The following is a 15,523-nucleotide window of genomic DNA, read 5'->3' as shown; positions in this document are numbered from 1 at the left end:
AAGTTCATTAGAGTTGAAAGAGGGAAGCCCATTTCACATCTCTTCTTCATCTTTTACGCACAAAAATGCGACTGTTCACGTCCATAAACATACATAGGCCATGGACACAGGACAGAATGATCTACCACAGGCGAGCCACTTTATATCACATAAAAGAGAAGCAGCAGCTGCAGCTACAGAATGCAGCATTAATGTATGGTTTAGCCCTTCCCGTCTGCTGGCAAATTCCCGCTATCAGATAGTCACCCTCCAAGGCAGAGCCTGCTTGCCTTTCACGCTTTCGCTTGTCCAGCCGGCTCGTCTGTACACCGCTGCCGCAGGGGAACATGTCAGGTTTATGCCTCAAGTGTCATCTCTGTAGTCACACCCCTATCGCCACACATGCAAAGGCACGTGGCTGCGCAGAGAGTTGCAGCAGGCATCACGGGGAGGCAGCTGCATGCGTGGTTTTTCGGTACACGGTTCTAAGTTGTGTAGACTTAAAGTTATGGAGACAGACTTGAAGGGAGACATCTCCAACATTGATAAAATGTAAGTACAAAAGACACGTCATTGGATGGATATTGATGATGTTGTTTCAGTAATGACATCATCCATAGACTCCTAGTGTCTTTGCTTTGCTTCTCTATAGTGATCACAACATAAATTGCTTGTCTTGTTTGACTTCCTTGTTCACCAAAGTTGAGCAGATTGTCGCCGTTTTCAACGCTTCTACCAGACAAAAAGCTTGGGACCATTTCTCGAAAGCCCAGCGAAAGAACATAGACATTTGGCGAAAGCATTCTGAGGTTGGTGATTTTGTTATTACTTTCTATCCATCATCTCACAGCTGGATTGAACAGAACGAGTGTGATTGTAGCTGGACATAGTATATTCAGCAATATTTACAGCTACCGTTTTAGCTGTTAATCAACTGGCCATTATACAGTCTCATCTACAGTATGAATGGCTCCCATTGCTCTCATTATGATAATGGTCATTAAATAACACTAAGACAGAGAGCAATGTGTTTTTATTTTTCATGCAAAATTTGGGAAATCATTGGAGGATTATGTTTACTATCTATAATAATGAACTGAAGTAGTGAAATTAGGAACAATATTTTCAACTAAGGATAGAATGAAGAGTTATTTCTGAAAAATATCTTTTAGGAGTCATCGTGATCTGTTTTTAAAAGAAGTATTCTGTAGCACAGATTTTTTTCTCATTGTGCCATCATATGGTCATTATAAGATGACTTTGTCTGAAAATAAAATAGCCAATTTCTTTCCGAAGTAATGACTTAACCATATTAAGTCCAGAATTATGACATACTCCTTCCTATTTGCTTTATGTTTATCTTTAAAAAAAGTAGATACATCACTTGTATTGATTCTATTATGCTTGCAAAGAAGCCAGTATAAATGTAATCATACTACCACAAAAAGTTAGCAATGTGGGACCGTGCTTGTGTGACTGACTGTCATAAGCACGAGCGGAGGAAAATGGGATTGTAACTCCCCTTGCTGCAAGTGGCAGCAAAGGAAGTGCTAGACCTCATCCTGTGTTTTGGTCATCCAGCTTTCGTTTTTAATTCAGTATATACGCTATGAACCTGTATTTTAAAAAAGTAAGTACCGCTGTCTTTGTTTTCTTCCTTTCTTCCTTTTTTTTTTAATATGAGCAACTTACATACACTTGGTTTACCTTCATGTAATACAGTATGTTTATTGTTACTATCGCAGTCCTCTAAACGATTTTTCTCTGTCTCAGAATAAAAACTTTAGAAGGTAAGGTGCACTTATTTAATTATTTTGTAGTACACTTGTAAAATAAGTGTTGTACACTTAGTTTGAGAAACCCTAAAGTGCTGTGATATAAATCATTTGGATAACATTTTAAGTGCCCATTAACTAATGCTAAATTACAGTTGAATACCAATGGCACTAAATGTAACATCCACATGAATACCAAATGAATTCTTTATTATCAGTGCTATTATGGTGAATACCAAATGACTTCACAATAATGGGACACTTAAAATAAAATGTTAGCATAATTTATTGGTGCAAACTGTATTTTGCATTTTGTTCACAAATATTTCCTATAAGTAGTGGATAAAGCCTTTGTTCAATTGAAAGTTGGGAAATTGGGGTTTGATGTTTGTCTTGTCTTTTAGAGGAGTATGAAAATATGATTTGCTAGTAGATTATTTCAATTATATTAAGACCATCCCTTCTTAAACTAACTTTCTGTAAAGGGATGTAGTGTGTCATTCATTTGCTGGCTTCTAAGTCTTTAATAAACTGAAATGTGTAAGAGATGGGCTTTCCGAAAATGTGAATTCACTACTCATTTTTTGAAATATTATTGCCTTTTGTTTTTCTAAGAAGACAACAAAAACAGTCCAAAAACATGTAAAGGCTCTCGCTAAACCAATATATTTTAGAAATACCTGTTTTTCAGATGTGAAATATGATGGAAATGTACCCAATGGTATCTTTGATTTTAATCATATTTTCTAACCATGACATCATCTGCTAATTTGTTTAATTACTTGACCACCTTCGCTTTTTTTCTGAATTTAGGAAAGCTTTGCTAGAAACCCAAGCCCAAAGCAAACACTCATACACATAGACATTCTCCATGGAAGATTATTGGCTTTGCTAATAATGTAGACATTGATGCATCAAGGACATTTATGCCCTAAAGAGGGAGTAAATGTAAGCGGATGTCTGCTCATATATGAAGTATACTTCCCCAGGAGAAAGTGCAGGTGGCCTTTTCCAATAAGGAATTAAGAAACGGCTTGCTAATTTCTTCCAGAGGTACATCTGATTGCATGAGACATAGGTTGACAATTTACCTTTTTAATCACTTTTTTTTTTTTAATTTGACATTATCCTCATGTAAAACGCCCACTAATTAGCCTCTCTGCCTTTGCTGGGATTAATGGACTCATATGCATTTATCAGAATATTTGAGATCTGCCGATGAGCGAAGGGTACAGCTCGAGGGAAATGCCTTCCTGCTTTTCACCCAGTCCCTCTCCAACAGCTCATTGTTAACAGCACAGAGCTGTGGTCGGACTCCTCAATGCCGTCTCCTCCTTCCACGCGACTCTTCCTTGTTTCAAAGATTTCAAACCACCTCTTTGGGAATTAAGCTCTTTGTCGGCAGAAAAATTAGCTGTCTGCGGACTGAAAAGGCCGACACTAATCACGGTGCAGCATCCCCGTGTTACACCTGACAGGATTATTAGGACAAAATAGAGTCCTCTCAATCTTCTCAGCGCTGCCATTAAAAGCCAGCCGCTACGCCCGCGCCAGCTTTTCTGCCCAGAACAAAGACCGTCTGGACTCCCGCAAAGCCGGCGTGCCTGCCGGTCGCTTTCCTAGCGAGACGCGCGGGAGTCTCTGCCCACCTGCCTGCCCTTGCCGCGGTCACCCAGACACCAGCTTGTCCGCGCTGGTGCTCGTTTTGGATCCAGACACAGAGATTTTCAGGATAGCGTTATGGGTCTTTTAAATCCGAGGTGATCTGGGCATAGGGACAGAGGGTGAGGGTCCTTTGGCCAGCATTAGGCACCTACGATGTAGAGCTCTCCGTCTGAACTGGCTGGTCTCGGCTCCCTTGACCATCAGCGGGCACAAATAGGCACTTTTAGGGTGTAGTTAATGTGACTTTGTTTGGTTAGTTACTTTGTGGATGTGAATCACCTTAAAACACCTGTTTCTTTTCATTTCTGTGAAAGGTGCCTGAATAGGAATTAATTTTACTGGAGACACCTACACTTGACAGAATGAATCCTACCCCAAGTGGCAGAGAGAAACAAGGATTATGTATACCTTAAGCAGGCTGACAATCTTGTTCTGTCTGCTTTATACACAATTTTAAGCATTATCCGTGCTGTTAAAACATTCTCCTATGTTTAGCAGAACTAGAGATCACGTGACGTGGAAACTCACTTACTCTCTTGTTTTCCCTGAGTGTTGCCTTTGATAAACTCAATTCTTTCACAGGAAGAATTCCCTGTGCTCCTGTTGTTATAAATATTCATATACAAATAAACATGATTACAATGATAAATGATGTATAATTAAAATCAGAGCAGTATTAAAACCAGATACTAATAATACATAATGACTTTATGGAAGTTAATACTGACAAAAGGTTGTTTTGGGTTTAGGAGCTCCGAAATGCTCACAGTGAACAGCTCATGGGAATCCGCCGGGAAGAGGAGATGGAAATGTCCGATGATGACAGTGGTGACAATCCCAGTAAAAAGCTGAGAGTAGATGATTCAGGTAAAGCCAAATCCCTCAAGTATTGTAAAACTGTTGTTTTTTTAAAAGCAAACAAAAGCTTACATATGAGAAGTGACATATTAATAGCTGATTATATGAGACAGTATCTTATTTTAAACCTTTATAAATTAGTTATTTGAATGGTACAAGCTGTCTCTAGAAGGTGTCTGTCACCTGCTATGATCTATAATGATGAAAATTCTCCAGTTCAGCCCTTGGCTGGAAGCATGTTTCTTTAGTGCGCTCTCTGCAGACTTGCATGACAGTATTTCATCCCATGGTGGTAACAACTTCTTATTATGAGACCAGCTAAAGTTATGTTTTGGTCAGTATTCTCTAAGCCTTGCCTTTCTTTTCAACAAATGCATAATAATGTGTAAGCTTTCTAACAAAAATGCTTACCATTTTAACTGTGTGGTTTAGGGAAATAACTTTTAAAGGTACATATTTCACAGTATAGTACTGCATAGTGCATTAATTTGACACCCGTTAGATGGCTATCATGAAAGAAAGAAAGAAAAGGGATTCATGTAAGATGAGTAAAGAGAAACAACTTTTTCAGCCTTTTACAAATACTCTGCTATCCAGGGTGGGCCCCAAGAGGTGGCTCAGAAGCTGCCTGAGTTATTGACTGGTAACATGATATGGATGGATGCTTTGCTTGGTTTCTTGACATGGGCTAATAAGGTTGTGAGTAGCTAATAAGGGTTTGCTTGTTTAGACACTCATCTTCAGAAAGAAAATTTGCAGAAGCTGAAGCCAAAACATGGCTGGGAACTGCCAGCCAGCAGTGAGCTTTAAAGAAGGTAAAGACGGAGGGGGTAATATGGAAAGAAACTGAGCCTGATGATGAGAATAATTTTGATCTAGTCCTTTACATACAGGCACCACATTAAGAAAGGAGAGAATTTCATCCATTCAATAGTTTCAAGTCCTTGTATACCAGCACAAAAGTGTGGTTTGAAGCTTATATTGAGATGAGCTCTTCAGCTCCTGCTGAGATGCTATGTGAGGTTGAATGACTCTAGAAGTAAAGACCGAAGAAAGGAGTGTCATTCTAGCAAAGAAATTTTTACTATAGCCTCCCTCTTGAGGGAAGATTTAATGTTTTTCCTGGAAGAAAAATGAAACAATAAAATCTGTAAAGGGCAGTCTTAATTTTTGCTTGGCTAATTGTGTGGGTTTGAATTTTCTAGACACTATTAGCAAATGTTGGGAGTGGAGACAGTGGGTCTCTGCAGACAAAGCACTGCTAACAGATTTTTATGAATGTCTAATCATTTTACCTTGGCTGTGCCTACTTTTATGGACGGAAGTCATTAGAATTAACAACGGGAAGGTAGGGGCAGAAATACCCACAGCCTGCACTGCAGGAAAGGAGTAATGGTGTTTGAACTGTCATGCTTGTCAGTTCAGCTAGGTTTAATATATGCATGCTTAGGGTAGAGCTATGCTGGTCATTCTTTTTCCTCTGTTTAGTAACATCACAAATGGAAAGGTGTCTTTGGTTTTCTTCCATGAAAAGGAAAATTTCTATAAAATGTTTTGATATCAGAGATTTCAACAGCATTCCATCCCAACCAACTTTCATTTATTTGTTTTGTTATAATGTAGGCACTTGAGCACCCTCAGTGATAACACTAACTAGCCCAATGTTGTGTTGCGTACTAAATCAAAATTTAGCAATATGAATCCACTTGAGTACTTGTCCATCATGTCCATTATACCATCCCTCATCCTCTTGATCTCAGAGGAGCTGATCCAGCCTGATGCATGCCTAGAGTCGTCCAGTTCTAAAATTAATTTTATAGTTTTCTTCTTCCAATGTTACACTCCCAGCTAAAGCAAGTGGATTTGATTCTTCTATCATTGACAATAGAAGGAACTTGGACTTAAGCCAAAAAAATTATTGGATATAAAACATTGGTAAATGAAAAGAAAGTGAGAGAAGGTCATTTCTTTTTTTCATTTTTATACACAGAGAAGTGATTCTTCCTTCTTTTAGCATTTTTTACAAATTACTATTTGTGTAAGCTGCCTTCTCTTTTTCTTTTTTTCTTTTTCTTTCTTTTTGAGTATGTCATTGCAGAACACCTCTTTATCTCACTGGAGTGGCTATTTGTATTCACAATAACCTCTGTTCTACAAAGAATTTCTTTTAAAGAATCTTTTATCACAAAGAGGCTATTCTGAAAAGTAAGAAAACATTGGCACTTTCTGTATTTTTAACCTTTTTTCTTAAAATGTTTGTCTAAATGCTTAACCATGGGAAGGGCAAAGCTTGAATAACACAAAGAAGATATTGTGCCTCTTCAATTCAAGGACAGCGTGCATACATAAAGGCTTAAACGTCTAAATCCAAAAGTGGCTGAAGCAGTGAGATGTGATTAATTGATTTGGATAGTTCCAGAGTTCTGGACTGCTTGTCGTGCCATCCCAACGATTTTCTTGGGGACATTATTTTTCAGCCTGCCTTATTTGACAGTAGGAACAAGACTCCTGGGAAGTTACCATCCCCGAAGCTACAAAAAGGTGACAGAGATTGTCCCAGGCTCCAACACCTGTGTCAGGTCTTTCTTCAGTAGTTCACCTAGTTAAATCACCCCTAGTACAAAAAGACTTAATTAATTCAACAATTTAGAATTGGTCCTAAGACCTCATTCTGTCTTTGTAAAGTGTAGTTTCAGGAGTCTTCCAGTGTGATTTTCTGTTAGTCAAGCCTTTTTCATTCAGAAATAACCCCACTTCTGTGAGTGTCTAGGTAGTGTGGTGCTGAGCATGTCGCATTTCCTCACAGCTAGACTGGTTAGAATGAAAACTCTTTTCTAGCATGTCTGAAAAGAAGCATATTCATCACCCTGAAAAAAAAAAGAGGGTGGATTCCAGCCCAATATTTGAAAACACAGTTCAACGCATTTAAGTCCTGAGGCTGTGCAAAAGGACTTCAGTCTTGAATGCTTATCCAGAATTGCTGGTCTTCAGGTTTCAGAGAAGCCTTACAGTGATCTGAGGCCTTTGTACACAGTTAAGTTTTGGGGATTTGGGGTAGATGAAGAAAAAGCTGTTTCTAAGAATGATTTGCATTTTTTCTTTAAGTCGTGCAAGACATTGTCATGCAAGAAGAGATCAAGTCATGATGCATATTAGAAATCTACCAATAGCCATTTATTTGGGAAGATTTGGGCTTCCTACTGGTGGCAATGTAGAACATAACTCCAGTGGGACTTGTTGCAAAGTGCTTCATTCCGTTCTAGACTCAAATCTTCTTTCATCTGCCAGTTGCTCTTCTCCTATTTGTTTATGAGATCAATTTACTGATATCAGTGACTCAGTGGCAGAGCTGGAATGAGAATTGAGACCTTCAGCCTCCTGAACCTGTCCTCCATCCTCTAGTCCATGTTGCAGGGCTGGGGCATTGGCTCCTGAATGAAGACCTGCTCTTCAGGTGTTTCACAGGTCATTCTCCCCAGGCTTGGTTAGTACCCTGCTCTATCGTGTGCAAACTGAATCTTCAAGGAAAAGGAAGGCATTGCTACCTGCTTGTTCTGTTGGAGAGCGTCACAAATTGCTGCAAGGATCCCCTGAAGATCACCCCAGAGAAACCAATAAGTGAGCTGAACTAGGATGCATGCCTAGTATATAGGAATTCCTTCTGGTTTCACAGACTAAATGTCATTTGCATTATAGGGAAAGCTGGCAAAAGGCTGGCCTGAGACTGAGTGAATCTCACCTGTGGGATCAGCTATTCCTTTAGAATGATGTTTTCTTTCCAAAATTTAGCCTTTAAACAGTGATTTTTCTGCAATGTGGATTTTGGAGTTTGAAAGGGACAAGAGGATTGCTGAAGTAAAGCTGGGAGATTGGTAAGAAAAAAATAATAATGATGATTGGCAACTCAGTTAATACATTTGAAAGCCAAGGTGCAGCTACTGAAGCATTAGCTCAGGGGGGGAAAAAAAGAGATTCAGCCCAGAGTCTAGAGGATATACAAAAATCTTCAGAATGATCAGGATTTATGGATGCTTCATCTCCCACCTGCTGGCACTGGGAGTAAGGATCCACATGTAAAAGCTTCCAAAGTAATTTTAAGAATTAGTGAAGTGAAGCTGCGTGTTGTAGAAAAGAGCTGAAGTTTGGTTTATGCCTAGAAGGCACCTGTAATTTTACTTTAAGGGAAGGTGGGTTAATCTCTTCTTTTTACAGTTCTCAGCGACATGCCATTAGTTCTAGCAACTCCAACTTCAGCAAGAGACTGCGGCTTGTGCTGTGGAAAAGAAGGAAATGCACAGTGCTTGCAGAGGGACACAGGAGGGGTGGTTGTGTGATTAAGGCTTTTGACCGGGATTGCAGAGCTCTGGGCCAAATTCCAGCTCTGCTGCATACCCCCTGCCTGGACTAATCAATGAGTTTGTGTGATCTCAGTTCCCTACTATCAAATAGAAGCAATGATGCTTCCTTTCATCCACCCACTGCCTGTCCTGTCCACATGGATGATAAATGCCTTGGTATAGGGCTCTGTCCAGCTGGATGGACTTACAATAGCCCACTCATCAGGCTCCTGGACCATTTAACCACCTTTGTATTACCTGTGAAGAAGTAACTTAATACCATCTCAGGGACTGTATACAGATAATAAATTGGAAGTTATGTAGCAGAAGCCCAGTTTGAACACATAAGATTGGTGCTGCCTTCCAAGTCAGGACAGTTTAGGCCTCTATGGCAGGATTTTCAAACATACCTAAACTTAAACACTGCAGCTCTTTCTGCCCTTGAACAGTAGCCTGGATCTTTAAGTGCTCTCCTGAACTGATCTGTCCTACTTAAAGCATCAGCTAAGTCCCTTGCCATAGGAGACAGGCTGAATAGTGGGCAGTCCATCCCACAGAGGAGTGTATGTCCTTGTGAGAGTCAGCATTTGAAAATCGCACCCTGGTGCACGCAGCATAAAACAGGCTTTGTGACATTGTTGGTAAGTCTGTCTTGAAAGCTGCAAGCCTGGCAAGTCTGCGAGGAAAGCCTGAAACAACACCAAAGTCATCTATGTGATGCTTATTCACCTTTTCTCTACAATCCAATCCTCTTCTTGCTTTCTCTAAGGCTTGTGTGAATGCAGAGATGCACACGTGGAATGGAAACTGTGTTTTATAGCTGGATTAAACTGGTAGGAAAGCTTTATATGGCTTGTTACAACATTGAATAGAAATTGCTGAGCCCCAGCTGTATGGAGCTGAGCTTTGCTCTTCCGTTTCTTCCAACTGGCCTGGTGTCAGGCAGATCTCATGTCAGATCTTCCTCTTCCTGCTGATCCCAGGGATCAGATATTTTTCCCTTCTTTTCTTGTAAGTCTAATATTTTGGATTTTGGAAGATTTAGTTTTAAACAAAGTCTAACTTATTTCTCTGTTTCTACCTCTCAATCCCATAGCTTTTCGGCATCAGATTTTGTGAAGGAGATACTTACATTTCACAAGCCCATAATTTCCCTTTTTTCCTTTTAAATGCTTGTTGATATAACATAAAATAACAAATGTATTTACTTTAGAAATTAATGGGCTAGCATTGCTTTTTTCTTCAAATGAATCAATACCATTTCAGAGCCATCAGCAGCTGGTGTCATAATCAGCCCTGCGGTAATAAACATATAAAAGTGTATGAAGAGAAAAATAAAACCTGTTAACAGAAGCTGCTAACCAGTTTTTATAAGCAATCTCGAAGAAAAGAACATATTTTAAATCTGAAGCACTAAATTGTCACCCTACTGACACGGTCCCCTCTCTGGCCAGAGAAGACATTTGACAATCCTTTTGAGCTCTCTGAGTGGAGTAACTTCCCTTTGAATGGAAATGCCCTGGACACAGCAGACAATCAGCTTTGCTCCCAGGGACCATCAGGGATGATCACTAGAAAGCAGCACAAGATGATTACTCCCTCTACGCCGGGAAAAGTCTGCTCTAGTGTCTTTCACAGTATGCCAGTTCAGAGCTGTTACCATCAGGCAGACTCCAATTTTGTGCCTCAAAATGCATTCCATTTTTCCCACAGCTTTTACAAAAATAGGTTGAAATTCAGGAAGCATGTGGGCGGGGACCTAATTTTACGCCCCTGGTTTTTAAGTCCATTTGGCTCTAATAATGCTTCTTGTGCAGCTGAATTTAGCAGAAATGCCTTGATGAATCAGGGCTGAAGGTAGTTGCCAAGTCTGGCTTCTCTGGGGAATAAAACCAGCCTTGTCCTGTCCCAGGTACTGGGCCAGTTCCTCTGGATCATGCACAACACATCGGCTTTGGGATGAAGATGTGTGCTGGTCCTGTGGACACAGTAGTGAAGGGGTTAACCTAACTTTCGATTTTTTAGAGGAGACAGACACTTCAAAGGCATCTTCCTAATATGGGTTCTAGGAGGATGTCCCGTTTACTACAAAACAAGTCTGTTGTGCTTTGATGCTTTTCAACTGCCAGAAATACTATTATCTAGATTACATTTTATCATGTTTCTGGGTATTTGTACTGATAAGGTTTTATGCAGGATCATTACATATGAGAATAGATTTAATCCTGTTTTTAGTAAGCTTAAGGACATTGAAGGATTATTTATGTAATAAGATGCAAAGTTGCTATGGAAAATGCTATAGCAACCTAACATCTTCACAAAACCAAGCAGCCACTTGTGACAGCAATCTAAATTTACATTTATTTTAGTGTCATTTTATTGACATTCTTAGTATCTCATTTTGACAGCATGTTAAAATATGTTTTGCGTTCATGCTAGAGCAAAATTAACAGCATGTTGTTGGAATGAAGATGATGCTTATAATTTCTGGAGATAATTTTAGCATATTTCATTTTGTGTAAATAGCATTAAAATAGTAGCAAGAAAAAAGTTTGGATACATCCTCTCTTTGTAATAGAGCAAACAATGCACGTTGAAAGTAATATTTTACAAGTCGGTGAGAACTAAACTGTATTTATTTGCTTTATACCTGAATGAAAATATTTTTTAAGAAAGAAATGATTTTGTTATTAGAATTTATTTCAAATCCTATATCTTTTATTATAAATTTCCCAGTTCAGGATACAGGCTATAATTTTTCATTAGGTTTCATAAAGCAGGGCATCGTTTCTGAATGCGTAGACTTGCAGTTTGATAGAGAATTGCTCTATTTAAATGGGACTTTTCTAAAACATAGAATAACAGTACACATTGCCCCTTTGGAAGTTAAATAAAAAGGGAAAGAAAAAAACAAACACAAAGTGACAAAACGGTCTGAAGTCTGTCCTGTGCTCATTGCAGCCAATAATGAAACTCATATTGACTTCAATGGGAGCCGAAGCAAGCTCTGTATATTGATTTCTCCATCCCCCTCCATTAAGAATCTTGAAGTGCGACTGTAACGTTGTTGAAGTAGGATGTTGGCAGCAAAATCAATAAAAGACGATATTAGAACATATGCTGTGTTCAGCTTCCACACAATCTGATACACCTGGTATTAGCATTCTTCTCCAAATTACACTTCATGCTTTCTATAAAGTGACCTTCCCTTATAGTGCCCTCTCCAAGATAAAGCTTTTGTGCGCTTACTCTCATATTTAGCCTTCAAGACAATGAGTGCTATTTGTAACAGTGAAGATGGTTAGTTCTGAACAGAGCATAAGGAACGTACTCCTTCAAGAGTGGCCTCTGCCTAAACCCTATTTCTGACCTCCTATGAAAGATCATTTCTATTCTTGTTTAAACTAAGCTCTTGGTTTTAGGTTTCTTAATTATGCTGCCCTTCATGCCCTGTTGTTTTTAGAAACATTTTTCACCCCACGACATTAGAGAAACTTACAGATATTGCTTGAGGTGGAGATTTAGGCACCTCTTATCCACCCTTAAATCCAAGAAACATCAGCCATTGCTAAGGTGACCTGATCATTGTCACCTTAGCAATGATCAGAAAGCAGAATCTTTTCCAATGTCAGTATAAGTTTCTAAACTCCTATTAGCATGTTGGGGAGCATCCTTATGTCATGAGACATGCAAGGCTGGCTGAAGTTTCCAAAGCATTAAAAAAGTTTCCTTTTCACACACAGAATGTTAGGGATTGGAAGGGACCTCAAACGATCATCTCGTCCAATCATAGAATCATAGAATCATAGAATCATAGAATGGTTTGGTTGAAAGGGACCGCAAAGATCACTTAGTTCCAACTCCCCTGCCATGGGCAGGGAAACGCTCCACTACACCAGGTTGCCCAAAGCCTCATCCAACCTGGCCTTGAACACTTCCAGGGATGGGGCATCCACATCTTCTCTGGGCAACTGTTCCACTGCCTCACCACCCTCAGAGTGAAAAATGTCTTCCTTATGTCTAATTGAAATCTGCCCTCTTTCAATTTAAAGCCATTGCCCCTTGTCCTATCACTACACGCGTTGTAAAAAGTCCCCTCTCCAGCTTTCCTTTAGGCCCCCTTGAAGTACTGGAAGGCTGCAATAGATCACCTTGGAGCCTTCTCTTCTCCAGGCTGAACAGCCCCAACTCTCTCAGCCTGTCTCATAGCTCCAGCCTTCGGATCATCTTCGTGGCCCTCCTCTGGACCCGATCCAGCAGCTCTGTGTCCTTCTTGTGTTGGGGACTCCAGAGCTGAACGCAGTACTGCAGGTGGGGTCTCACGAGAGCTGAGTAGAGGGGCAGAATCACCTCCCTCGACCTGCTGGCCATGCTTCTTTTGATACAGCCCAGGACCTGGTGGCTTTCTGGGCTGCCAGTGCACATTGCCGGCTCATGTTGAGCTTCTCATCCACCAGAACTCCCAAGTCCTTTTCCTCACGGCTGCTCTCAATCCATTTTCTGTCCAGCCTGTACTTGTGCTTGGCATTGCCCCAACCCACATGCAGGACCTTGCACTTGGCCTTGTTGAACTTCATGAGGTTCTCACAGGCCCACCTTTCCAGCCTGTCAAGGTCCCTCTGGATGGCATCCCTTCCCTCCAGCGTGTCCACAACACCACCCAACTTGGTTTCATCTGCAAACTTGCTGAGGGTGCACTTATTCCCACTGTCCATGTCTCCAACAAAGATGTTAAATAGCACTGGCCCCAGTACTGACCCTTGAGGAACACCACCCGTCACTGGCCTCCACGTGGACGTGAACCGTGACCATAACTCTTTGAGTGCAACCATCCAGCCAATTTCTTATCCACCGAGTGGTCCATCCATCAAAACCATGTCTTTCCAGTTTAGACACAAGGATGTGATGTGGGACAGTATCAAATGCTTTGGATAAGTCCAGGTAGGTGATGCCAGTTGCTCTTCCCCTATCCATCAAAGCTGTAACCTCATCATAGAAGGCCACCAAATTAGTCAGGCAGGATTTGCCCTTAGTGAAGCCATGTTGGCTGTCACCAGTCACCTCCCTGTTTTCTATGTGCCTTAGCATAGTCGCCAGGAGGATCTGCTCCATGATCTTGCTGGGCACAGAGGTGAGACTGACTGGCCAGTAGTTCCCTGGGTCTTCTTTTTCCCCTTTTTAAAGATGGGGGCTATGTTTCCCCTTTTCCAGTCATTGGGAACTTCACCAGGTTGCCACGACTTCTGAAATATGATGGATAGTGGCTTAGCAACTTCATCTGCCCGTTCCCTCATGACCCACAGATGCATCTCGTCAGATCCTATGGAGTTGTCCACCTTCAGGTTCTTTAGATGGTCTCGAACCTGATCTTCTCCTACAGTGGGCTGTTCTTCCTTCTCCCAGTCCCTGCCTTTGCCTTCCGTGACTTGGGCCATGCTGCTGGAGCTCTTGCCAGTGAAGGACTGAGGCAATCCCCCTGCCGGGAGCAGGACTACCTAGATAAGATCACACAAGAACACCCAGAACTGGACCCAATATTCCAGATGCGGCCTCACCAGGGCACAGCAGAGGGGGAGAAGAACCTCTCTCGACATACTAACCAAACCCTTCTAATACTCGCCAGGATGCCATTGGCCTTCTTGGCCACAAGGGCACATTGCTGGCTCATAGTCATCCTGCTGTCCCACAGGACCCCCAGGTCCCTTTCCCCTGTGCTGTTCCCCAACTGTTCAGTCCCCAACTTGTACTGGTGCATGGGTGTTGTTCTTACCCAGATGCAAGACTCTACACTTGCCCTTGTTGTATTTCATTACATTTCTCCTCGCCCAACTCTCCAGTCTGTCTAGGTCTCTCTGAATGGCCAGCACAGCCTTCAGGTGTGTCAGCCACTCCTCCCAGCTTAGTGTCATCAGCAAACTTGCTGGACCGTTGCACTCTATTCCTTCATCCAAGTCATTGATGAATATGTTGAACAATACCAGTCCAGTACCGACCCTTGAGGGACTCCTCTGGATGCAGGCCTCCAACTGGACTCTGTCCCATTGACCACTACTGTCTGGCTTCTATCCTTCAGCCAGTTCACAATCCACCTCACTACCCGATCATCCCAGACCACACTTCCTCAGTTTAGCTGTGAGGATGCCGTGGGAGACTGTGTCAAATGCCTTACTGAAGTCAAGATAGACCACATCCACTGCTCTACCACTCATCACTCACTGGGTGATTCCTCATAAAAGGCTATCAGGTTTGTCAAGCACGTCTTTCCCCTTAGGGAAGCCATGTTGACTGCCCCTAAATGCCCTCTATCCTTAATATGCCTAGAGACAGCACAAGGATAAGTTGTTCCATCACCTTTCCAGGGATGGAGGTGAGGCTGACCTGGGTCTTCCTTCTTGCCCTTTTTGAAGACCAGAGTGACATTTGCTGTTTCCTGAAGCATTCAGTAACTCTGCGCCTTCTTATTATCCTTTGTCACCAAGGCACCCTCCTCATTCATGAGTGGGCCTGCATTGCCTCTAGTGTTAGTTTATCTGCAATGTATTTGAAGAAGCCCTTTCTGTTGTCCTTGACCTTTCTTGTGAGGTTTAATTCCAAGGAGGTCTTAGCTTTTCTAGTTGCCTCCCTACATCCTCTAACAGCAGACCTATATTCCTCCCCAAGTGGCCTGCCCCTCCTTCCATGATCTGTACACTCTATTTTTCCACTGAGTTTGTCCAACAGTTCTCCATTAACCATGCAGGTCTCTGGTATCCTTTCTTGACTTTCTACCTGTTGGGATGCACAGGTCTTGAGCTCGGTTAGAAGAGGCCCTTGAAGGCTAACCAACTATCTTGGGCCCCTGTACCTTCTAGTACTCTGTCCCATGAGATTTTTCCTAGCAATTGTTTGAAAAGATCAAAGTTGGCCCTA

The 15,523-nt window shown here is 41.5% G+C and overlaps 1 protein-coding gene across 1 annotated transcript in view; it reads left to right on the top strand.

Moving 5' to 3' along the window:
* Positions 1 to 15,523, top strand: part of ENOX1 (ecto-NOX disulfide-thiol exchanger 1) — a 147,283-nt gene that overhangs the window by 74,827 nt on the left and 56,933 nt on the right. Inside the window, exons 6-7 of the mRNA XM_086611875.1 lie at positions 682 to 788; positions 4,169 to 4,286. Coding sequence (XP_086468001.1) covers positions 682 to 788; positions 4,169 to 4,286 — 225 coding nt within the window. The remainder of the gene's footprint in view (positions 1 to 681; positions 789 to 4,168; positions 4,287 to 15,523) is intronic.

The sequence above is a fragment of the Tauraco erythrolophus genome, chromosome 1 (assembly GCF_009769465.1).
Source record: "Tauraco erythrolophus isolate bTauEry1 chromosome 1, bTauEry1.pri, whole genome shotgun sequence".
NCBI classification, from domain to species: Eukaryota; Metazoa; Chordata; class Aves; order Musophagiformes; family Musophagidae; genus Tauraco; species Tauraco erythrolophus.
The sequence above is the reverse complement of the archived record's forward strand: the minus strand, read 5'-3'. Positions and strand labels throughout refer to the sequence as shown.